Below are 26,576 nucleotides of genomic sequence, written 5' to 3'. Positions count from 1 at the left end.
CATTCAGTATTTTTTTCATTAATTAGTAACAAGCTTACAAGTATCCTTAAAAATGTTTGCATTTCTGTCAGAATAGAATTAGATAGATATTGTCTTTTTGGGGGTTTATCTTTTCATTGCCAGTTAGTTTTATCTGAGGAGGAATTTGACCCAAAAGATAATGTATTAGGAATTGCGATATGCAAGGTCAAAACTATTTTTTACAACGTAGATTTCGTAAGACATGGTGTATTTTTGGGTGCAAAGAGATTTGCAACAATGTGTTGGCGCGACAAAACTTTTGGCTGCGTAGATTATATTGCAAGGTCGAGTAGAGGGAACACTGTAAATTACATTTATTTTTATGACATTGCATTTCAACAGGAATGGGACGGAAGGACGACTAAAAGTGAAAAATTCGTCACGATTTTATACGTAAAGAAATTATTAGCTTCATCCAACTCCGACTAGATCTTTTATAACATCTGACAGAACAGAATGCATCAAGCATTGCACAACCATTATACAATGTGTTGTACATTTAATACGATAGTTTAAAATAATAATGTGTCAGCCTATTGGCATATACATGCTATGTACGTTACCACATTGGGGGTTACTATTGAAGATATTCTATGTAAGCCATAACCGGTCAAACTCTAGACCTTATGATCAACAGCCGTAAAAAAATTCACCCAGATTGCAGAATCAGTGAATATGATTTACTATAGCTTCTGGAACTTACCTCTAGTGTTCTATAGTAAGGGTCAAGTATAAGCTGTGCGGCGGCTACAATCTGCGGCGTGCGGTCCCACCCGTCGGAGCAGTGGACGAGCACGGGCCGGCCCGCCGCCACCGCGCGGGCCACGACCGACGCGGCGCGCACCACGCCCGACACGTACTGTAGCCAGAGGGTCCGCTCTAGGTTGCTGTGCCAACTAGAAGGAGAAGAAATGTTAGGTTAGAAATAGTGTTTAAGTTTTAAGATATAATTAGTAGTATATGGGTGAGTTTATAGTGATCCTGGTTTTCTAAAGACAAAGGTACACAAAATTTTGATGCCGCTCGCTGCGTTTAGAGGTCGTGCACAGACAATTTAGAAAGACTGAATATTATAGAATGATGTGGTTAACACGATAAACTCTCCGTAGAGCTAAATTAAAATAATAAGTTGTTTTTCTGTACAAAGGTAGGTTTGTTAAAAATATCCAAAATATCCAGCATTTTCACCAAGTCTTATTTATTAATACAAAAATAACGCAACAAAAGTATAAGTTACGCTTTGTTTATATAGACGAAGATAGATCGCTAAAGTCACGTTGTTTTCTCAAAGTCAAGTACTAGGAACGCAGAATCTCGAGGAGATAGACAGAATACCTTCACAAACATAACTGCGTATAGATGTTAGGAGTCTCGTGACATACAAGATGAATATTTTATGGGCGTGGATATTTTGGCTAGGTCAGGAGAAAGTTCTCCTTTGTCCTACGCTAGCCAAAATTCCGACTGTCAGTTTCAATTTCATTGCACTGTTTTATTTAGACGCCCTTGATTTGGAGCAAAGAGCAATGGTAAAGATATCTTTTGGACCTATCGGCAATAAGTGGTCTAGGCTTCGCCAGAAAAAACTATGAGATAATAAAACATATGTAGGTAATCTAGAATTATTATATGATAATAATCGAAAGGATCTAATATCTTTTGGACTAGTAAATAGACATATCATTATGTGTAGTGCCAATGGAAAATGTATTTTTCTTTTTCTTTTATTAGAGGAACGTGTAATACGAATGGAGTCCAAGGTTAATCGGACTATTACGGTTTACCGAAATTACAGGAAGCCGATATGTGAGTTTATAATAGGATTGCATATTCATAATGTCAAGAAAAAGCTAGTTTCTTAAAAGATGCCGTGTATGCGACCGAAGTCCCTAGCTCCTACGGAGTTATGATCTCTTAGTACCTCATAAAAATATTGGTAAACAATAAGGATCAAGATTATTTTTATCACAAAAGGATGCGTCAAAATAAACAGTTTAAAATAACATCGATATGTAATTCGCACGCGATTCTCTCTCTCTCACGTGCAAGCTTTTCAACGAGTCATTTATTCAAAAACAGTTCGCACACACAAAAAAATCACATTTAGCAATGTTTCCGGAACAGATACTGCGAGCGCGAATTCAAAACAATATATTCAATACCTAGCTTCATGTAAATAATGTATCTATATTTAGTACTACATATTATGTAATAGAAAATTAGATCTTAATTCAAGTTCATCAAAATGACTCGTGTCAGTGATATAGCACTTTTCTTTTTACAAAGGCAACATTTCCGTACTACGTTCACAAATCACAATGCACTAGCTGACCTATATTTCGCTGTTCAACTGTAGGTTAGCATCCTACTACTTTATGCTAACCTAGTACTTTTCACAAAGAACTACCGGAAGAGCACCCCCTGCGTTTTGCACTCTATCTGATCGTTCTGTTCCTTTCCATCAGACGTCGATTGAACACGTTATGAGAAAACATGCTTTTTGCATGTCGAGTTAAACGCCTCTTTTAATAGCATGTGTATTTTAAGCCCATGTTATTTAGGAAGTACATTGTAAATACCACCATTAACCTCGTAGCATTTAGTTTGATAGTCTTTGGCGCAAAGTTACTGTCTATTGTTCAACAATGTACACATGGTTTTCGTAAGCGATTCTTGTATAAGTGAAAGTGAAATGAAAGGGAAAAGGTGGGAAGTGCCGTTTACAAGCTTGAACGAGTGGAAGTCATTTGAATTTTTATTGTCGAGATAAAACGAAGTTAGGAATCAGATTTTTTACTTTATCATGGTTGAATGGAGATGAGATATTTTTTTCAACGTTCGTAAAACGATTTTTCAATATATTCTGTTAAATCAGCTTTTCACGTTACTTATTACCAGCGTACCAGGGAATCAGGCGTCTTAAAGATGTGTTTATACATTCTGGTACGTTGTAAAAACCTAACCTATTATACCAGGCTCACAACTAAAGTAAATGTCACGATGTACTAGGCGAGTAGAAATAACGAGGAGATACTCACTTGGCTTGATCGTTGGGCTCGGCGGCGAGCGCCCGCATCTGTTGGAAGCTTCTCCTCACGTGATGTATGTTTGGCAGGCACATGAATTGAATGTCTGCAGCCGGGTAATACTGCTGACATTCACAACCGCCACCTCGTGCTCTGTTGGTGACGGCAGACGCGTATGATCTCGCATCCACTATTAGTAGTTTCAGTTGCTGTAAAAAATATAAAATAATTTATAAAAAGTGCCTAAATAAATCTGTTACGGAAGTAGCCCAAATATGGTTGGCTGATTGCCATGCGTTACGAAACTATTTGATAAGCAAAGGTCAGCCCATTTGCCATAATTAGCTTAGCTTATCGATAGCCTATCACGATTTCTTCTTTCATTTTTATTTACGAATATTGTTGCTGCTGTATCCTGAATAAGCAATAGTTATGCCCTAGCACGCAACATTTCGAGGCAATTTAACCAAATTACCCAAGACAATTGAAGTTTCACCGGCAAAAAAAAACTGACAAAGTATTAGCGAAACTGTCCGTGAATACATACCTTGTTGTTATTAGGCGGTTGCATGCCTCGGTCAGCGTTGCAGGCGCTGACGAAGGCGGCGAGTAGTCTCTCATCCTCGCTGGAGCGCCAGCCGAGCCAGCCCACCTCGGGCTGCGACGACCGCGCGATCACGGCGCCGTTGGCGCGGTGCCGCCACACCACCGCCGGGACACGGCGCATGGCACGAAACCTGCACAATGGAAGCAAAAATGTGGCTTGAAATAACTGTTTAGAGATTATTACAAATGGTTAGACAATCCATCTGAAAATACCAGTATCAGAGCAATAACTAACTCCTAGGTACATATAGCTCATAGTATTAAAAGTATCTTACCGCGCAACGGAATCGAGGTCCTCATCACAGATGGAAGCAGGCACGACTAGGAGAGGTGGATACGAGGGGCACAACTTGTACTCCGCGTTAGCTGCCGTAACTCTCCACGCGCCTTTCGTCGTGAAATCTAACCGTTCCACCTGAAGCAAACAAACAAATATTTTTAATACAATTTAAATACAATGATATCAAAGTTTATACGTAATCAAGAAGTCAACTTTATTTTGCTGAGATAAAGTAGAAAGTATTACCGCATCAAACTACCAGGCGCCCAGATATGAAAGGAGATACTCACTTCTGGTCCAAACCAATGTCTCTGTGCAGATTGTGATGCTCTTATGAGAGCTCTATGTACTGACGTCGGTGGTTGTTCCTTCGCCCAGGCAGCGTACGCCGCCGCGAACGTTTCTTGAACTGAACCTATCGGCGCGAGAGCGGTGTTCAGCCGCCTCCACCATTCTATACATTGGTCTCCCGTATTAAATGTGCATCTGTAACAAAAGACAAAAACTTTAGATGCTGCTTAAAAATGTAAATTCAGTTTGACAGTTTATGATTTTGATCATTGCTTGTACCTGTTCAGAAAATAGTTAGCTAATCAAAAAAAAATGTAGGCCAGGGGAAATAAAACGGTAAATGAAAGTAAAGCTAATAATATTAGTTTAAATAAACTTTATCTTATTATTGAAGGAAAATTTACATGTTCGCTTTCTTTTAGCCGGTAGTTCTTATCAGTCGGCGACCTCGTTATACTGTTATGGCAACAGTACTATCGAAAAAGGAGTTTATTTGTAAATATGAGTCAAAATATTCCTTGCAGTGGCACCGATTTATATAAATATCTTGTTTTTGTAAATAGTGTTTATGACTGTTCTTATAGATTAAGACCATTGATTTGATAACCATACAATATATTTAATCAACGTGTTTCTATGACATATATCGCAACGTAACGAATCTTCAGATAAGAATTACTATCAAGTACTTAAAACTATCTTATCAGTACTCAAAAACCGTGTAAACTAATTGTAGTAAAGCAAAAACATAACATTTGAACAACAGAACTCCTAATACATTGTATCAAGAAGCAGAAAAAATATTGAGTGCTACTCAAGATAGAGAGTCATTTCTATTGCAGGTGCTGTAGTACCAGGGTAGCATAAACGCAAAGAGTAACTTACTTGAGTTGTCGTCCGTTTTTACAAAGCACGATGAGGTGTAGCAGATCACGTATCTCTAGCGCGTCTATAAGACGCAGCGGGACAGAGGCGCCGGGCCCGGTGCGGCGTCGTGGTTGAACGTGCAACCGATAGTTGGACATGGCTATTGTCCCTCCATCTGCTGTACGGCCCACCCACTGTAAATAAAGTAATATTTTAGTCATTGATTCAACATCAGTAGTTCAATATCATATAATTAGCCACTATTCATTACAATATTGATATACTTGATTAGTTCTTGGCGGCATCTAACAGAAAAATGGTAAAATCGGTAGGTAATTATAATTTGGGTATAATAGTAAAATGTAAAACGGCTTATTTTAAAATATTTCTAGTCTAAATTCTAAAAATATTTTGTGCTGTTGTGAGCATTCTTCTCCATGGATGGACAACTTAATAACTCCAAAATAGAATCGGAAATAACAATTTAAGGCACATTGAATCACAAACGCCTTCTTGTAAAGCTAGATAATTAAGTGCACGTGAGTGAGATTTAACTAGATAAATATCATAAATACTTCTACTATCTATGTTCTAACAAGTGCAGTATGTAATTTGCAGTTTTCATCATATTAACGTCACAACGCACGCTTTGGGCTGATAAGAGACAGTGCAACGAACTACCAGGAATGCAGAACTAGGACGGAGTTAAATACTATCGGATCGTCATTGCAGTTCATTCAACCCGTTGCATTCGACCCGCTGACCTTTTAGGCTAGAGTTACTTAATATGTGCGTATTTTATCATCTATTATTTTGCTAATTAATTGTTGACTTGTACTTTGTACTGCATTGTTGGTAATATATTTGTCGGAGCACTAGGTCGCCATGTCTATTGAAGAGGTTGAAGCAACAATGTAATGGACGTTGGGAAACGTGGTGTAGTACAAAGTCCGGAAAACTGTTTGCAAACGTAACATATAACGTATGATTAAAGTACTATTAGTTCCATGAGAATTTGTTTTTTGTCGCTATTTGTGTGTAAACATATGGGTTAAATTGAACCTTTTGTTTGTACTATGACGGCCGGTGGATATTAAGTCATTCATATTAAATGTGTTAGTTTTCCTGACTGCTGACGTACATAGTATAGTATAGGTACAAGTTTTTGATTACAATTACAATTATTTCAAGCTGTAAATAGTACAATAATGCCTATTGAGTCGATAAATTATGGTTTTCCTCGTTTCGTTATGATTATAATGGAATAATAATATAATTTATACTGAAGATGATTAATTAAATAGATGTATGTAGCCATAATACATTATTTATTCGAAAAGCTTTCTAGAAAATTAACTAACTTTTTTTTTATTTCATGTGTTACAGTAATAAGACTAGACAGATACAGCACACTGTATGAGATCGGGACATTGATAAATGAAATACATTTAGTTAAGTAGAGTCTTATAGATTCTTGAAGCGTCCACCTGTCACGCGAATAGAGACTTAAGACAGACTATTCAAGAGATTTCAGTAGACCCTGATCTTAGGATTATCCATCGTACTTGACGTTTAGGAATCAGGGAGACTTAAATGTTGTGTTATTTACCTGGACGAACTCGCCACATATCGGCGTGAAGCCAGCATCGAGGCCTGGCTCGTCGTACTGGGCGCGCAGCCGCGGGTAGAGGTCGGCTGCGCGCACGCGGTGCGGCGGCGGCTCCGGCTGCGGCGGCGCGCGGTACCGCTCGCGGTCGCTCATCTCGCTCGTTGACGGGACTACCACCTGCAGACAATTAAATAACACTAGGTTAATTACTTAATAAGAATATTTATTCATCAGAATATCTCTCATTTTTTTTTGAAACAAGATCATAGGAAGTATCCGCAACCGGCAGGCAGAAATTATATTCCGCCCAGGACGCAAGTGTATGCCTACATGCCTAGTGCATTAGCCACGTAAAAAAGGGCAGAAATCATATAAGTAAAATACAATTTCCACTGCACCGTTGATTCCTATAAACATGAATTGGCCATAGTTAAACGGAAAGGATCCAACCCACACTACGGCCGAAAATGATTACACTTATACCAAAACACTCCTTGAAGTTAAAATTTTAATTCAAACCCACCATGAAGTTATAGTCCTGAGTTAGTCCCCAAAGTTAAAGTGGAGAATCAATGACGGAATACGATCTGAACTTAAAAGTCAAATATCTCGAAACTACGTCTGTGTGGGTTGGATCGTTTCCGTTTAACTATGGCCAATTTTAAAGTGTATTGTATGTATGCGTATACCAGGAGCCATTTTCCGCGATTTTCGAGCAACTACAATTAATATCATGGCACCGGGAAACACAACGTAATTTTGGCACTTAGAAATAACCAAAAGGCCAAACAATACCCGCTGCTCATCAATTCCTGTGTTTATGCTTCATCTCCTGCTCTGCTAAAATACTGCACATAATTATTACTTGTAAATCATTTTTGTGAAATTAAGAATTTTGTTGCTATACAAGTATGCACTTTGGTACTAAATTGTACCCAAAATGTTCGCTATCTGGTGAAGCAATCATTGTAAACGATGACAATTTACACCCGTTTGAAACAAGTTTGCGAAATGAAAAGTGACAAATGATTACTTAATAGCCGTAATGATAAAGTACCGGATGCTTGTCACCAAAATAACACAGAACTTTGTAACCATTTTGACAATGCTAGTCTCAATTGCGCAATTCATTATAATCTTATGAGACGTTTATTGTGACAAAAGTGTATCATTATAACACTATCTTAAGAAAAAGTTTGTAATACAAAAATAAACAAAACATATTTACTCTCCATCCGCATAATACCTCAAGAATGCCGGAGATTTTGACACAAGACTCATCTGATAGACACACATACATTATCACTGTACTAGTACCTAAATAATGTACATTAAACCGACAATTGTTTGGTAAACAATGTTTACTTGACCACAAGGCCAAATTAAAATTCCAAACGAAAATTAGATGGAAGAAACAATAACGATTCTCTTGGTAATAGTTTCGACACGTTCACTTTAGTATTGAATAATTGTCTTACTGCTCCTATAATTTCATATCAGTTCCAGACAAACAAAATTATTGTAAGGATACTGGAAGTGTGAGTGAGATGAGCATATGCTTTCTCTTTCTTTATTTGTTTATTGATACGCTCGTCCGCTTAGGCTATCTTAGGGACTCCCGGATTCCTAGAATCGTTTCTACGAGCCATTGTCTTTAGACTTCTGTTTTCCTTGTATCTATTAGATCTCCTGACGGTGCGCTTGTGTTCCCCTCCTTGGCTGTGTTCCAAGCGCCATTCAAGGCGCTGACAAATGATCATAGATTTCCGGAGGAGTAAGTAAAGTTAACAATTAAACTTAACGTTCTTTAAATTGGTAAAGATAAAATCGCCTTTACACAAGGGACAATAAAATTCTTCAAACATTAAGAATTTAAATTTTGTTATACAAATTGAACGCAACATAATCTAAGTGAAATATGGACGTAACGTTTAGTGTTGTGTAAAACATGCACTCGAAGTTATTTAGCTTTCATATCATTAACAGCAGGTATATTACAATAATAACCAAAACACTTAAGTAACCGACACGAATCATAAATTATCTCTTCGTGTTTATGATTCACTGGTGGCGCTTGGTCGGAATGTGGTTGGTTGGGCCATCAGAATGAGTATGTTGTGTGTACGTTTGCATACAAACAAGGTTTTAGTGTCCTTGCCCTCAGCGAAAAACCCAGATTGTAATATGCATTCCAAGGTCTTGTAGTACGCAGGTTCTTCTCAGGAAATTTCCATGGACTTCTCGAAAACCATAGTATAGTTTTTCCTTGTGTCTCTACGAGGCTTATTTTAGAAACAGGCTCGAACATACCATCGTAAGAACCGAGACTGGATTCTTTATTTTAATACTTAAATTATACTTTTACCAGTAGATGTGGCAGTAAAAAGACGTACAAAGTATCACAGAGTCTATATAAATATGAAAAAGAAACGTCCAAAGTTTTCTTCGCACATTCCACAAAAGGTAATTCACATACGGCTCACGCCCATACTACTTACTCGTACTTAACAGAACTCGTTAGAAAGCGACCTTGGTTACCTAACATGCTGCCCAGTAGTGCTCAGGCAATACATGGAAACTTACGGTGAAGATGTGGTATGTAGAGGCAACAGGATTGCACGACAGGTTTCTCGAAATCCGTGTTTTTTTATTTAATTTTCCTTTTTGCAATGTTATCTGAAGGACTTTTGCTTGTCCGACCAGCAACAGGATAATTGCATATCATAAAAATATGGTAATAATTGGCATATTAACGCTCGCATTGTCCTTTAAAAACGGAAAACTTACAAATCAAAAAGTCTTATAAGTTTAAATATAAATCGAATTCGTAGAGTATACAAAACTATGTATATTTTCTTCTGACATGTATTTTAAAAGTCACGTTCACACAACTTTCAAGTATTTAAGGAATCTATCTAAAAGGTCGTGCTGACATTTCGCAAGCAAAAAACTGTTTGTTTTGATTTGCGCACACACCGTCTTGGCAATAGCTCATACCTTGCAGTACCAGGAAAGCATATGTGCCGAGGAATGTTACAAAACAATGTTGTAACAAGTATCTGATTTCGACAAACTCTTTGGCTACTGTCCGTAAAGAAACATGTTCACGTGGTTTGTAGTAGAGCGTATTCCAAATACATGTTATTGACATAGAAAAACAAACGGAAATAATAAAGTTAATGGTTAATTGAGGTTGTATGGTAGCCATATGATAGCAATAAATAGTTGTGGTCGATATTGGGCGATCTACCACAGCTGTTCATATTTCAATTGACCAATAAAATGCAATAGCGATAATAGTTCTGTGCAATTTATTTATTGAAGATCATGAATTCTCACTTCACTAACATTAAAAAAGGAAGATGTAAAATTTTAGATTACTCTAGGTTCTGTAAGCCTGCATAGTTATTCCAGAATCATTCGAAAATAGTTGTTGAAAATGTCAAAAAACTTACAATACACTCGTTTTTTCCGAGTTACTTAACTATTGACCCATCACAGCCATTGTGCGTGATAACTTCGTATAAACATCGAGTACCAAACACGTCTATCGGACAATTATTCAAGCAATTATCGTCCAGCTGGTTTTGTGACGTGACATTTCCTCGGGCCCATGACAGCCTGGTCATGAATAATGGATTGCGTAACACTAATTATAAAAACAAACCTTACGTCACGACACACAATGGAAAGGGACCGACAGAGGAACACAGTACTTTTTATCTTTTCTTTATTTTTAAAAGCTTTGGTTAGCCTTTGCTGGTTTTATATTTCTTGTGCTGTAAATAAATCTGAAGGAGTTTTATCTTGTCCATTGTATTTTCTTTATGTCTAGATAGAATCCTATTGTTATCTAAAAGTAGGACAAGACCAGACTGAACTAGCTTGACGTATTTTTGGCATTCTATAAAAGAATTACATAACATTATGTACTTACACATAATATATTTCTATTGCAACCACTCTTTTGCGTCTCGTCGTGGCATAAAGTTTCTTCTGCCATCATGGTTGCCTGGGAGAATTTATTTATAGTTAAGGTGTCTAATACTCGTACTATACCATGAAGCTTTCTACCAGAAGACTTAATTGGTGTAACATTCCTCACTAATGATGTAATGATGCAGCGGTTGCATGCACTCAACTTAGAACCTACACTTATACGGACTGCAAGCATGAATCATTCCGTGCGATTGCCTATTAGAACCGATAGACTATCATTTCTGCTCGCTTCTTTATGTATGCTAGCTCCTCGTAAATAATAATTAAAATCAAGATGATACTTGATCGCAAGGTAAACTTTATTTGTAGCTTTGATCATAAATAAACCTTATTGCTTTGCAGATCACAGTCCTGTCGGTCTCTTTTTGTGCGGCATTGAAGCACAAAACATAATGAGTAATGAAATGCTACCTAATTAGGTACGAAGAGAATAAAATATTTGGTTATTGTAGGCGTTACACCCACGGCTCACTTGGCGCATTCACCCTGTGCAAGTTCAATGAACACCATCTTTTGCGCACCAAAATACCGAGACAGACTGAAAAAACTCTTTTTTTGTGTGAGTACACGAACAAAAGTGACAATATAAGCCATTACGGACCGCGGTACCATTACACAAGAAAGAAAATAGCGTGCATTTTTACGAGATGAGATAATCAGGTGTGTTGTCGACAACGCTCTAAAAAATAAATTGAAATCAGAGCTGGTTTTTGTTGAACAAAACGTAACGCTATGCCAGACGGTTTCATTGTGAGAGCCTTTGTGCACCGCTGAATCACAATTTCGAACAAAACAGGAGCATTAAAAGGAGCAATCCAGGGAACACTGTTTTTATAAACAGTGCGTTTAAAACAGAAACAAACAGCAGTACTAAAATGTACTCGCAATCATTAAAGCAGTCATCAAAGCCGTGCGGGTGGGCGCCTAGCACTGCCCCATAATCCTACCGACTATGAAAACCCCACGGTAGTTCGTAGTTCCATTGAACGAGGATACTATCCATATAGTTTGGTTAATAGTTGAATTTGAAGCGTGGGTCGTTCACCTCGCGTGTCGATGGATGGTAAACATAAAAAACTGGCTGACTTTGAAGAGCTCTGAATATCTCTAACGATTTATACAACGACTTGAAGTTTGATCAAAACAGGATCTGTTTAATTTTACGCTAAATCCTTGGAGTAGAGTATTGAACTGTGAGGTGTGTACAGCTGCTAACTACGCAGTATCTTAGCAGACCAGTAGATTAGTTGTCAGATTTGCTTGTGTTTTATTATTATATTTTATCATACTTGAAGGTTATCGATACACCAAATGCGTAGATTGTGTCAAGTTTATAGAAATATATCACGATTAGCACGTGTGCCGGCCGGTATTTGTGTTATTGCCGTTATAGGTACTGTAATTTTCAGTTTTCATATATTTTTGGTATGAAAGAAAAATCACATACATTATTTCTATACATACAGTTATAACAGTCATAAGATTTTCAAACAACATCTAGATGCTATCTTTTTATTTTATTGTCTATTTCACAAGCTATAAAATTATAAATACACGTTCAGTAGAAATTAAGGAATATAAATCATTTTTGCCAAAAACAATCCAAGAAAGAAGCCTCTAAAATTTTCTCACATTTTATATGGGTATCTATAATTATTATGTAAATATGCATTAATAACGACGTTTACTTATTAACCAGTTCCTTTGTGATGTGTGTGAATGAATAAAAACCCGTCTTATGATGCCATATATTATCAGATAATATTATTATAATGTCCATTCATAATGTTATCCAGGACTATAACATTTATATATTACAAGACTAACATTATAGTGAATATTTTCTTTTTTATATCAACTCTGTTACAAAGAAGGATCAAAGACGTCGCTAAAAATATAAACAATCCTTGCTCTTATTTTTTTATCATATAGGGTCATTTCGCCTGTTCGCGTCCATTTAGTGCAGTTAGCAAGTTTGAGGAAGAAAACAAAAATGTTGCAGCACTAGTTTCAATTAAAAAAATTATGTAATGTGGTGACTATATAGTCTAGTTTAATATTAACTTTCAGTTTCGTTTGTAACATCATGAGTTTTTTTTAAGAAAAGGCAAACCACAGAATTAGGCTTTTCACCTACTTTGCGTCCACAAAATCCAAATTGCGTCCACCCTGGGACTAATTCGCGTCCACCAGCTAAGAAAAGGTATGAGGGGGTGATATTATTAAAGAAATGTAAAGAAACACTAGATCTTATTAATTTATTTATTTAAGAATATACCTAATTATTAAAAAAATCTCTTGGACCTAAAACTTTTCCTGTTTTTGGACAGAAAGCAAAACCGCTTTCGTCTCCATTGAAAATTCATTTTGGATCACTTAAAATATCTTTCTGATTCATACTTTCCAAATATTATTCAAGTTCTCTAAACCACAATCTGATTGATTCTTCTGTTACTAGGGCTCTAGCTTTATTAATGCCCTCCGCATTCTTAAGCGATTATTCTTTATTTCTGGCCAAAAAAATTTCAATCCACTTTGACCTGGACGGTCATCTTTGAATTTATTTTTAATCTCCCCGTCTCGAATGATTTTCTGAACAGTATCCAATAATTCCTGTTTTTTCACTGGGAATCCACATTTGGATATGTTGAGAAGCCATTCAACTACCTTTTTTTCACCATCTACACTTAGCGTTGGTTCTGGTCCCGGTTTCTTTACTCCATCTGGTCAGCGCCCACTGATTTTATCCAATATTGTGGTCTTGGGAATTCCATAATCTTTACATACTTGACTTACAGATTTCTTTTTCTTTCTTCAAATCTTCTTCTGTATAAGTTTCCTTTTCCTTCTTCTTGTTTGACTCTAAAGAACTCATCTTAAACAGAAAAAAGAATTATAGAAAACATTTAATGGACCTACTAGATTTAAAATACTGAATAAAATAAAATTTTAATATTTATCCTATTATCAGTATTTTACAAAAAATAAAGCGATTATTTAATAAAGACGGACGCGATTTGTTACAAGATTATAGCCTATAGGAATAGTGTGCGTCCACGTTTCGATCTATCTTTGTTACTTTTTCTACAATCGTAATAATGTGGACGCAAATTGGGTATTACAATTGTGTAACTTTAATGACAAAATGAACGAAAACCCAATTTGTTTTAATATCTTAATCACTTAAAAATAAACAACTAACTAAAACGTTAATGGATGAGTTCGCGTCCATCGTGGACGCAAAGTGGTAGTTTAATAAATTCAGTGTAGCACTTCGCGTCCACCCTGTTTTAACTATTTAATAGATAAAAAAAAGCAAATTAGTAATTAATATAATTAGTTTATGTTATAATTCATGTCTCGAAACATCTATGTGTCCTCAAGTTCACATAAAACATAAAGAGACTTACCGCCAAACGCACCGTTGCACACTATTTTTTTTACTAAAATCCCACACGTCCGCACTCCGTTGTTGAACAACCAAAATTAACTTTTTTTTTTACAGAGATTAATTAGGCACTCGGAGCTTTTGTCTATATGTGCGTGCTTCGTACAAATTGAGCTATTGACAGTTATAACATTCACGTTCATCAGTGTGATATTACATTTATTTGCAAGTATTTTTATAGGCAGGTTCGAAAAATGGACGCGATTTAGGTGATGGACGCGATAGGGCGAACTTACCCTAATTTACTGGCACGTGGCGCGCCAAATACCAGGAGAGCATGATCAACAAAGAGGTACAGCATTCCTCAGTACATAATGACCGAACAGCTTTCATATGATGCAAATTGAAACGCTATCAAAGCGTACTATTAGGCAACGGTATAGCACGGAAGGGGCAAGCCCAAGCTTGCATAACACAAGCCATGACTAATGCAACTGTACCGTGCGTAGGAGATAGAAATAAGGTCGTTCGAGGTCAACATGTGAACATCATCACAGTAAGTGTGTTGCAAAATTGTAAAATTATCGGTCGAATACGTCTTTATCGGAAACATTCTGTTTACCGTTTGTAGTAAGTGACTTGCGAGTTCTCCGTACGTTTGAATCATAAGTTATTTTCGACGTTGAAAGTGCTTTATAAAGCTAAATGAGAGTAAGGTTACTCGTACTACTGTTATTTTATACGGAGCGCCCTACGATGAGACACCTAACAATGTGTGTAAAGTAGTAGTGGGCGAAACAAAGACGCTGCACAAAGGCACATAAAGAATGGGCGAATAAAAAGACAAGTACCCCCATTGACTACGTACTCGGTACGAAATAATTATGTTCTTAGAAGTTATACTACGACTAGGTACTTACTAGAAATATTCAGACATCAAGTAGCCTAACATTTGCATACTCGCTCATTCCTTCTTCGTTCACTCTATCATATTATGAATGTATACAGAACACGTAAAATAATTGACGGTGTCAGTGTTAGAAGGGCGGACGTAACCGAGTTTTACGAATAATATCTTTGTTTGTACACAAGCAAGTCAAAATAGGCTTTGTTGCAGCGAATGAATGAAAGAGACACTCATTATCCATTCAATCAATCATTCATGTCATTCAACCCGTGTGGAGGCCGCGCGTTGCATTCAAAGCCCCATTCAAGGTTTTAGTACTTATATATGTATGTTATGAATTCCTGGTATAAGTTAACGTGGTTGTAGTACGGGCGGCATGAGAGGGGGACAGAAGATGCGCACTGGAAGCAGAGGAGAGACTTTTGTGTGTCATTCTTGATCAACAACAATGGGTTAAAATACTTCCGGCACGCAATTGTGGTAGAATAACCTGTCTGATCTCGTGTGATCCTAGTTGAATGCATCTGTGACGCACACACGTAATATTCGGCTCTTATGCTAAATTGCTTTATGAATCATATGTTATTGTTGAGTGGGATGTTGTTGATGGTTATGGGAGCAGAGGACGATTCCGGAAAAGACCTGACAAAGAAGCAGCAATGTATACAAATTAGATGAAGAAGTAACATGTTTTGCCGACTACCATCTTTAATCTGAAAGAACAATGGGTTGTGATCTACAAACATTTTACTTTTAAATTAGCGACATCGTAATAAAATTATAACTGAACAATTAATGTGAACATTCTCACATGAATAAAACTTCAAAATTTCACACTGGCGTGGTTCATTCCCACAGAAATAAAACCGAAAAGAAGGGTCACCCCAAATGAGGAAGTAAAAATAAAAACAGTTGTAACAGATGTTCCACAATGACAGAGAAACATGGACATGTATGCGTAATGAGTCACGAGACTGGCATTTACTGCATCAGACATTGGACCTGTGTAGGCGATAATAAACTACTATATGAAGGGTTTCAAGTATGACAGACGTAGAAGGGATATTAAGACAAGAGACAATTACATTATCATTAGTGTAGGTCAAAAAGTGGACGATAGAGAAGTACCATATCAGAAAAACTGTAGAGCTTTGTTCGGACCGAAGTTTATTTCTATTTTATCAAGAAAATATGCCTTGGACATTTTACTGGGCACTCTTGTTGTCACAAATGCGCACAAAGCCTTGACAGCTCCCGTTGATATTAAGTGGACACCACACAGCCCCTACCATTAGTCCCAATGTTTCAATTGATAAATTACTTTTTTGACGGTTCTGTTAGAGACAACGGGGCCTTTATAAAGACTGATGGGCTTGTCAATAACAATAATTAATATTGAAACAAACAAAGAACTCTGAAGAAAAAGTTTATTAGTTCAGGGTCGATGTAAACAATAACCGTATAAAGCTTGATGTACCGAATATAAGGGAAAGTTGGGTATATTGGACCGCTCGTTAAATTGGACCACCTCTAAAAACCCGTTTCGTAGTAATTTTATTTCAAAAGTGTAAACACATAATGAAGTGCAACTAACTTCATTTGACATCGGCTATTTTGATTACGGCATAAAACCAAGCGTGTTGTCTTTGTTAACAATAATCTATTTTTCAGATATTTACTGTAATTTTATGTGATCTGTGCTAAGGACGTAACTAAATTAAAGGTAAGTTGTAAAGATTCATATTTTTTTTGTATATCCGTAATTTATCTGCAAATAACTGGCTAAAACTATTTGGCGGCTTTGATATGTTATGTCTTTGTTTTGATGTAATTTCCTTAAAATTATACAGTTCGATTAAATGGACCGCATGTAGTTTGATAAAATGGACCGGTCCAAATTACCGAACTATATTTTTACAATTTAGTGAAATAAAATCCTATCAACTTTCTTGTCTCTTTACAGGTGACCGAGAAAAGATATTATAAGTGGAAACCTGAAGAAACTGCGAGAAACCAAGGAGTTAAGTGAGGACTCTTCAGACGAAGTAGTCATAGTTTTGGATGATTCAGATAGTAGCCGCTCTGAAAATTGTGATAATGAGTGTGCTACATGTAAATTAAATTACTTGAATAAAAGAGGGCCAAAAGTTGACTGGGTGAAATGCGTGCGATGCCATAAATGGAATCATCAGACTTGTATTACCAATACTGATATTTTAGATGATTGTTTTTCTTAAGTAATTTATATATGAGGCTGATTTCGAGTTCTTTTATAATTACATTAGATTTGATCTATAATTTTTGAAAAAAATGTTTCAATTTTGTTTATTTTTCGTTAGATCTGCTCTTAAGTCCAATTTAGCAACCCCATGGTCCAATTAACCATGCTGGTTTGGTAAATTGGAACAAAGCTCCGATCTCATATTTTGTTAATTTGAGATAAATATATAACTATAATGTTGATTATTGTTAAATAAAAATAAAGCCAATTAAATGGAGTTTAATTTGGTGTAAGAACTGTTTTTAAACTAATTAAAAAATTGTCACATTTGAAAAAAAGTGGTCCAAATAAACCGACTTTCCCCTATTATTGGTTGTTAAATATTCTTCTCCATTAACGTGTAATTTAAGTTAAATATCTGTATAATGTGTGTACGAGTTGTATACAAACGGAATGCGGGGTTTTCCCTTGAAATAAATAGCGTTCATTGTAGAGCCATTAATAATAATTGCCATTTATTTATGTACACAGCGATTTCCGCTTACAAAACTACTACTATTTACTTTTATGTTTACAAATACAAACAGTCATCGTTGGAGCAACCGAGAACGAATCAAACATTATTTTTTATTTTAGACCAACTCTAAACTCAGTCAGATAACTTTATTCGAATCTCATTTTAACAGATTATTTGCAGTTTATTAAAAAGAAAATGTCTAAATAAAGATTTTAGATGAATTTATTATATAAGTAAAGAAAAATAACCTTAAAACCATATTCTGAAACTATAATAGCATGTCGACGTGTATCCATGAAAAATCTTCTTAATTAAGCTCACGCTCAGTTATTTACTACAGCCACTCTACTTTCTCTCTCTATTCAATTGAAATACGCTGCACAAATAAAATCAATACAACTACGGGACGGTACCAGGAATACATAAGTCGATGGTGTTCTATAAACGAAGCCTAGCGTCTGATAGTACGCTCGTCCCTCCTGAATGGACGGGGGGCGCTACGTCAGCCGTCTACACAATTATACCGTCTCAAGGTGAAGGACTGCGATACTACCGTTACTTTCCCCACCCATATTTTGCTACCTGCTTTACATCACAAAATATACATTTCTTTACGCAGTTTTTTGTCCCGTTGCCTGTCAGAGGAAATATCGAATAACTTAATTAATACTGAGATATTTCATTCTATTGTGGTCTTGAATAACAAGTTACGTAATTAGAAAAAAAAAACAGGGAAAGAACCTGTTTTTATGATATAGTCGTAAATATCAAAATAATAGTAATTTTCTTGAAGTCGGAGCTGAAAACTAACCGCACTGATAGTAATTTCGTTGAAGCTTTGTATAATTGCCAGACAGAAAAACCCAGTGGCATTAGCCGACCTATGACCTTATGACCCTACCGATCAGTAAGCGCTCTTGTGACCACATTTTAATTGTAATTAAATTAGCTTAGTACATTCTATTTACTTTAAGATAAGAACATAATTTATTTTGTTAAACCAATTAACTTAAGCAATAACGAAGGTAATAAAAATATTAAGTATATTTTTATGAATCCTGTTGCTTACAGGTAAATAGTACTAAGGTACCAGAAGTAATGAGGAGGTTCACGCTTCAGTATGATACAGACCTGTGAGTACTCAGGCGATGGTGGTCTCGGCGGATACTTGGAGGCCATGCGCGCGCCGGCACCACAGCCCTGCGCGGCAGCAGGCTCATCCTCAGGGTAATACAGATGCACGAAATCCTCCGTGTCCAAAAACGTATTGATCAGCATAATCCACACAATATAAACACTAACTAATAAATAATTTGCAGTCTAAGAATCAGACTTTATGAGCACTATGCACTAGTTTAACTTTAAATCACTGTTGTAGGAAGCACGCCATCGATACGCATCGGATTTGTAACGTTCCATGTTTTGGGTCCTCATTAAGAATCTATATTAATTAAATAATAAATAAGTTAATAATACATTCACTACACTTGTATAAGATCACATTTGCACCTTTCACACGTACAGTTATCTATTGAAACAAAATTAAAATAAATAAAACATCCAGGTTACTTGGAAGTGATCCCCAAAGGGGAAGGTTAATTATCAAACGGACTAAATGTGCCGAAGACGGTTAAATTTCTAAAGGGTACAACGCGATATGGCAGCATTTTAATTGACCGTTTTGCCATTTGTTTGACATTAATTAAACGAAATGACAAAACACGTAACTGAAAATGCTGCTTAAAGCGTTTATGAATGAACAGCGCTAAGTGTAAATTCCACAAGGAGAATCCTCGGTTGCCTCATATTTTGCAACTCGGAACTCTACATTGGGTTTTAACCACTACAAAAACAAACATAAAAAACGTCTGTTATCAGTTTTGACACTACTATTGTGGTTGTTATCGCTCAAACGAGGTTCTAGTTATCGTTTATCAGTTACGATACAGCTGTTTAAAGGCCACCGAAATATAGGGGCGTGATTCCCTTATCTACTGGAAAGTATACCTTGAAAGACATCGTACACAAAGCGAATGAGTGTGAACGATTTAAAATAGCATGACATGCGCGAGATAGCATAATAACATATCATTACGAAAGCAATGCAGTGTAATAGTATTGCAGTTATTTATTACATAGAGCAAATTACATCAATTGCTTGGATAATATTCTACTTACATAAGCTTTTATCAGTATAAACGTGGTCAAATTGACATTTTGTATTGTATTTCTGAGGTCACAGTGATAGCAGCGGAATTTTTTAATGACATACTAATGCTGATAATCGTTTTTATTTATAGCAAACTAACAAATACGCGCGTGATTTTTTTGACTCTAATGATTTGAATTGGGTCACTGTTCATTGTAAAATCAGTTTTTCAATTCCGTCGTTTATGATTTCACGACGGGAAGTTTATATGGGATATCCTCCTCGTTTTATAGCAGGAAAGCAACGGTTAGTTTTTGGTAGCTCGATAATTGTTGCGTATTTATAACAGTCTACAAGCAAATTAGAGTATTTGTCTTATACATTGAGAAATAATTCTAAGTCTCGGAATAATTACATTTTAGAGCCTAAGGCCTTAGTAGCCTGGCAGTAGAACAGGAAATGTCTTGGAATTAGATATTTTACCCATAAAATATAGAATAAAACACCATCATTTAGTGTCATTCGTTAAAATACTCTACGTTAATAACCTACGAAAGTACTAGGCGCGCATAACAGCTAAAGAGCTCGAGTAATTTAGAATCAGTCTTGTTTACCACTAATAGTAGTGCCATAAACTAATAAGTGTGTAATTTTAGGTCATGTGTACACTCCGCACTGATAGTATAGCGTTCATTGACGTCGGTCATAATAATATGGTGTGTACTACGGCTTCGTCAATATGGTAAAGCGAGAGATTATTGTGTCTTTACGTCAATATAAACCTTCGAACGGATTGAGACATTCAGAAATATAGGTTTTGTCATGTTCAATTATTAAAAAAATATATCACGCCACTTCATTCCAAGTCAATAGTCTTTTTGATACTGACTTTCTGCGCCCTTTCTATCACATAGAAATGAGAGAAACCAACGTTATTATAGCTAATGTTTAATCAAGCTTTTGGTGGAACATCAGTTTATTTATTGATTTTATAAACCAGTACCGATTTAAATTCAATAATATTTATCACGTGTAAGCATTCTGACCTTAGGACGCGCGAACGTAGTCACGTTTGCAAGTCAGAAACACTTTCCAGTTACTATTCAAAATGCTAAATTAAAGTTGTTGTTCTGTTTCGTAACACGAAAATTATTCAGCTCATATAATATACAGGCTTCTGAACTCCATACAAACGTCATCGCTTTTTATTTCGATTTATTAACTGAACACATCTTTCAAAACAAGTTTATGAAAGTGTTACATTCATATTTGTAGATCAATGTCAATGTTATATATTTTTTATTTATAGCGTATTATTTATCGCATACATCTGTCATTCTAAGTTAAAGGAATATGATATCCATTTTTCAATAAAAAATCTTTACTTTTTCATTCATAAGAAATAAGCAATTTGCCTGTTTATTACGGAAAATATGTTTTAAGGGAAAATAAAGAGCGACTCTTCTACGCTTTACACCCTATAATTTACAACTAATTCAGTAAATTTTTCCATAAATCGTATCCAAGACACCATCCCAAAGATCTATCTTAGAAAATCTCTTTATAAAGCACCCAGACACTTGTAAAATAATCTTGTGAAGAAAAATAACCTTCCTTGAGGTTGGTATCGAGTGGTAAAAGTCGACTAAGGGACTGTGCCACTCGGATACGCCAAGCGGCAATATCCGCCTCAACCACAGATAATATCGCATCACGAATCCGTTTATTGAACGTGATTTATATTACTATTGGGGGTTTATATATCATTATATACTCTGACAATTTACTAGAGCCTAAACATGCACGATTTATCTAGATTTTATAAAAAATACTCTATATTACCAAAATAATCACCTGTATTAATATAGGAATAGACAAGCCAACGTAAGCTGTATAAGACTTACAGGTCACTGATTGTCTAAATTCTGAATTTCACGTACGTCGCGAACGAAGCATATAAGGCTCTCTACAAAGTTATTAGATTACAGCTTGAAACATATACAGTCACTTTCAAGTCTCTAGACATTTACCGTAACATGAATTAATATAGGAATATTTTTGGTAAACATTCTTTAGAAGCTACAGGTTGATACGACAAGTTGAAGCTATCCTTGGCACTACTGACAAAGGGACAACGCCGTTTTGGTCGTAAGTATTTATGTATAGTTTAAAAATATATTTAACAAGCTTTTACCCGCGACTTCGTCCGCCACGTAAATTTTCCCATGGGAATGCGTCATTTTCCCGGGGAATAAGTAGCCTATGTCCTTTCATGCAAATTGGTTCAGTAGTTTAGGCGTGATTGAGTAACAGACAGACAGACAGAGTTACTTTCGCATTTATAATATTAGTATGGATGGATAATTTAGAGTTGGCATACATTTTTGATAGTACAAGTGTATGGGATTTATTGGAAAGCTATAAGCAATTTGAAGTAAAGATAAAGTATTGATCATACTCCAAAATTTATGTTAGAAATACATGCTAGCAAAATATATGATTAGTTACTCTATCAAATAAAGGTTAAGTCTATGTGTGAATGAAGCACGCTACTCCATTCATTGTAACTTTATCTGTGGTTTATCAAATGACGTCACACAAACCAGCTATAACTCATTAACTCAACAATTAATTGAAGTTAAAGGTCCATTTTAAATTAGAATATTTATATAATAGATAAAAGAAAATTATGACGCAGAAGTTTTATTGATTTCAATGAATATGGACTTGGACCTTTACCTATTCAAAAGTAATATAAATTGTTTTTGATTAATTTCTTATTAGCTATTCAAATGAGCTCTTCATTCATTTCTGTTTTCACAGAAAGATGTAATAAAAATACATTAAGTTGAATGAATTATTTATAATTTATTTAGGTGAATGAGGCAAGGGAAGTGTCCCTTCCCCTTTGGGAAAAAGGTGTGATGTTATGTATGTACAGGTATGGTTTTGGAAGTACGAAGATGTGTTAGAGCCGGCTTTCTTTGCCAAATTCAAGGATCTACCAACATCCATTGTCATTGGCAAATTGATACAATCAATAATATTTTCATTCAACCATTGGATACTGAATGACGCGTTCGAGATTCTTCAGTTCATGAATCATAAGAATATTTTATTGATTGATGCTTGTATGATTGTTTTCCAGATAATGGCGTGACGTCATCACAATTCGCCACAGACACCTATTATCCCGTTATCTAAAACCAAAACACTTGCTTTTCTCATTGTCACAAGTATCTTTGTTTATTGTCATTCAATAGCATTTGTTATCGAGGACAAATAACGAATGCGTTATTTACACAATTCAAAGTCGACGAGGTTCATTGACCCAGGCGGATATGGGATCATTCAGACTGCTGGTGAAGAAGTTTCTTAAGACATACTTCTTAAAAATCATTATGTTATTTTATGGAGAAGAACTTTAAGAAGAAGAATAGGTTTTCAGCGCCTGAACATCGTTCTGCTCTTATAAAGTTAACCGACGCATCTACAGATTTCTTTACACTTTTTTTCATAAGAAAATCATATAGCAGGTTCTCTTATCAATCAGTATAAATCAAGGGTAAAAAATACAATATAATAATATATTAAAACTCATTAAAAAAGGAATCACTTCCTGTAGAATTCAATTATCGTTTAATGAAAAGTTAAATAGCTTTGACACTTAAATCGAAATCACCTTTCTTTAATAATGAAGTAAGTGTTATGAATGTTAATCATCAATATTAACATTTAAATTAAAATCCAACATCCGGTAAGTGAAAAATCATTATCAAATAAATATACCAGGATCCGTGAAGGAAACAAGAGGTATTGCGAATCTTATAAACGTTCAACGGATGCCTGCTCTACTTTCAATACGGTGCGACGACGTAAAGAATGCGGTCACCGGCGCCTACTCGATACACATCTGCAAGCTCATGTATCCCTAGTTGGTTAATAAAAATATTAAGCCGAGACAATAGTAATAGTTACTTAAGTAAAGACCCATGTTTCGCTAACAAAAAGTATCAATGAAAATGTAAATCACGCCGAACGTCACGAATCAAAGATAATAGATCTCAGTGAATCCAATTAAACCAAAGTACAACAATCAAGGTCTATTGAAACAGTACCAACAATCGTTCCTAAATAAAGTTTTTTAACGAATTTCTTGCCAGAATTACAACATTAAATTGCGTGAATAAATCCAATGAAGAAGTAAGCTTGCGCTGTCAGTGATTACAAAACGCTAAGTGAGGTCAGTAAAAACATTTATCGGCACTTTCCGTAGCTTGTAATTAAACAATCATACCACGTTTATAAACACAGCTAAATATATTTGCGTAATCGACGCTCAAGTAGAAGGACATTGAGAAAGGGTACCATTCTATGACGGAAGCGAACGACATAAGTAGGAAATACAAAGGTGTGTATAAAAAGCTTTATAATGAAATCAATAGAAAGACGGCGAGCAAAGCGGCCGCGTATCACATTCCAGAACCGCAAACTAGCGTAGTTGTCGCCGCTCGCCAGCATTCTCGTATTACGTGCCGCAAACGTGTTTTTACATCCAACAAATTAAGTTCACACACGAAATGCACTCTTAGGTCTTAGAAAACACGGCATTTCAAGTTAGAAATGTAGTATAAGGCATGTATAGTTGTGTAGGTTGCGGTTTGTTTTACGGTTGGAAGTAACGCGATCCACTACGTTCGAATTGACATGCAGTTTTGTAGCAGTGCAACTACGTAACATGCATATTATTATGGACATATAAAGTTGCAACCAGGAAAACGTACAGAATAATAAAACAGAAGGCAACATTGATGTCTGGTACATATCTAATTAAAGTTCGCGTGAGGAAACTGTTTGCCTTTGTTAAAACAACTTAAAATAAATAAAAGATGTGATAAAACAGTTTAATGACACACAAATAAACTAAGGAAATGAATGTTATTAAGATGATAAGAATCAATAATATTGATATTTATAGTGCTGTGTAGCAATAGCAAGGCAATTTTTTGATAGCAGTAGGCCAAGGTTTATTTCTGCTTGTAACTGCGATAAGTAGTTAAAACAGTTGGTAATGAAGTTCCTGCTATGATCGTGCATTTTCCAGCTACGAGGCACAGAGTCGGTATAAAGAGTGAATTAGTAAACAATGGGGACACGGTGTCAGGCTGTGTTCACGTGGCTGGCGGCCTTCTCACACATTTGCACTAACTAGCGACGGACGATCAAATTGATTGAACCTTTCATTATGCACGGATACCGTGGTAATGGTTTGTGAGAATTCACGAACTGTGATGACTGATGACGAATGTTTGATGGCATTGAAACACGGTACGGTGACAATTCTGCGAATTTTGACTGCAGATATTTATCTAGCAAACAATTTACCTAATTGTTTGTAGAATCATACAGGTGTATGAATAAAAAAAATACTTTTGAGTTTCTAAAATGGGCAATACTCATTTCTTGTTTTTCCGGCCCTCATCGAAGCAAATCTTTTACCAGGTAGGTATATTTAAGGATTTCCTAAAAGAAAATCCAATAACACTTTTCTCGAATTCCAGACTCGTTTTCCGCAATCAAATACTTCGCTTGCTTGGATTACAGAATTTTGCGAGTAATACAATATTATAGTGACTGAAATAATTCAAATGAAATGTATAGTTTACGTCAGACTAACTATAGACGATGGAAATACGATACTGTTGAATTTGCGACCGGCACAAGTGTTAAATTTCAAGTACCGAGTCAACCAATCAGGTGAGACTTAGAACAAACAAACGGTTATTATTAGCCAAATCAAGTCGCAAGAAAAAAATAAACATCCTTGGAAATTGTTTACGAAGTTAAGTGGACTAAAGGATAAAATATTGAATGTAATTATTACGGTATGAAATATTATTATTACAACCATTACATTATCTTAATTGAAAGAAGCATATTATTCAAGCGAAGTTATTGCTTCAGTAATACATAGTTAGTTAATTCATTGACCTAACAATCGCCTTCATATTATTGAATTGACGTCATCGAACCTCTCAAGTGTCAATAAAACTGAAACGATTACAATAACGACACTATATTGCTAAAGGAAAATATTCAAAGAGATCCTATTGATACATGTAATAGTGTATTGAAATATGAAATGGTTGGAATTAACCCGAGTGATTGATTTTCCGGAGTGAATGGCGCGCTTGACATACGATCCATTCGATGCAAACTCGTAACTAATACATCCACAATCGTCACGTCATTTCACTCACAGCGGGGTTCAGTCTAAGCCATATCTACGATTTATTGCTGCAGATCTCTACATTCATCATTAAATTCTGCTATCTCCAATGTATACGTCTTATGAATACCACCTACGTGCTCTACAGCATCATTAGTTATCGCGCAAGTACCTAATCTAAAGCAAACTTTCGCTTGAACTTGACATCAATTAATTGCACCTTCTTACTTTCCACTCCCTGATAGTCTAACTTCAGCCATTTTCCTCCACAATTCAAATTGACTGCAGTTAAGGGCGAGGTGTAAATTGTATACATTTAGTGTTCACTATTTACAACAGAAAGTTGTCAGTTTGTTAGAACGACAGGTAAATAAAGCACCGTTATCGAGTGCGGTGCACACCGTATAAATCTAGACAATTTTCACCTTAATCTGTTCCAGGACAAAGCACAGAGCTTATTCAATGA

At 35.8% G+C, this 26,576-nt stretch overlaps 1 protein-coding gene across 8 annotated transcripts in view; it reads right to left on the bottom strand.

The window, feature by feature from the left end:
- LOC142981931 (phosphatidylinositol-3,5-bisphosphate 3-phosphatase MTMR3) overlaps window positions 1–26,576 on the bottom strand; it is a 68,568-nt gene that overhangs the window by 5,778 nt on the left and 36,214 nt on the right. For 5 of the 8 annotated variants that reach the window (XM_076128089.1, XM_076128093.1, XM_076128090.1 and 2 more), the window contains exons 2-9: window positions 18,864–19,260; window positions 6,701–6,877; window positions 5,110–5,285; window positions 4,224–4,419; window positions 3,929–4,068; window positions 3,595–3,784; window positions 3,060–3,256; window positions 725–917 (exon numbers count right to left, since the gene is read on the bottom strand). In XM_076128089.1, the coding sequence (XP_075984204.1) occupies window positions 725–917; window positions 3,060–3,256; window positions 3,595–3,784; window positions 3,929–4,068; window positions 4,224–4,419; window positions 5,110–5,285; window positions 6,701–6,877; window positions 18,864–19,010 (1,416 nt within the window). In that variant the 5' untranslated portion in view covers window positions 19,011–19,260. The remainder of the gene's footprint in view (window positions 1–724; window positions 918–3,059; window positions 3,257–3,594; window positions 3,785–3,928; window positions 4,069–4,223; window positions 4,420–5,109; window positions 5,286–6,700; window positions 6,878–18,863; window positions 19,261–26,576) is intronic. The other 3 variants (XM_076128091.1, XM_076128092.1, XM_076128094.1) reach the window with 2 other exon arrangements.

The sequence above is a fragment of the Anticarsia gemmatalis genome, chromosome 20 (genome assembly GCF_050436995.1).
Source record: "Anticarsia gemmatalis isolate Benzon Research Colony breed Stoneville strain chromosome 20, ilAntGemm2 primary, whole genome shotgun sequence".
In the NCBI taxonomy this organism is placed as follows: Eukaryota; Metazoa; Arthropoda; class Insecta; order Lepidoptera; family Erebidae; genus Anticarsia; species Anticarsia gemmatalis.
The sequence above is the reverse complement of the archived record's forward strand: the minus strand, read 5'-3'. Positions and strand labels throughout refer to the sequence as shown.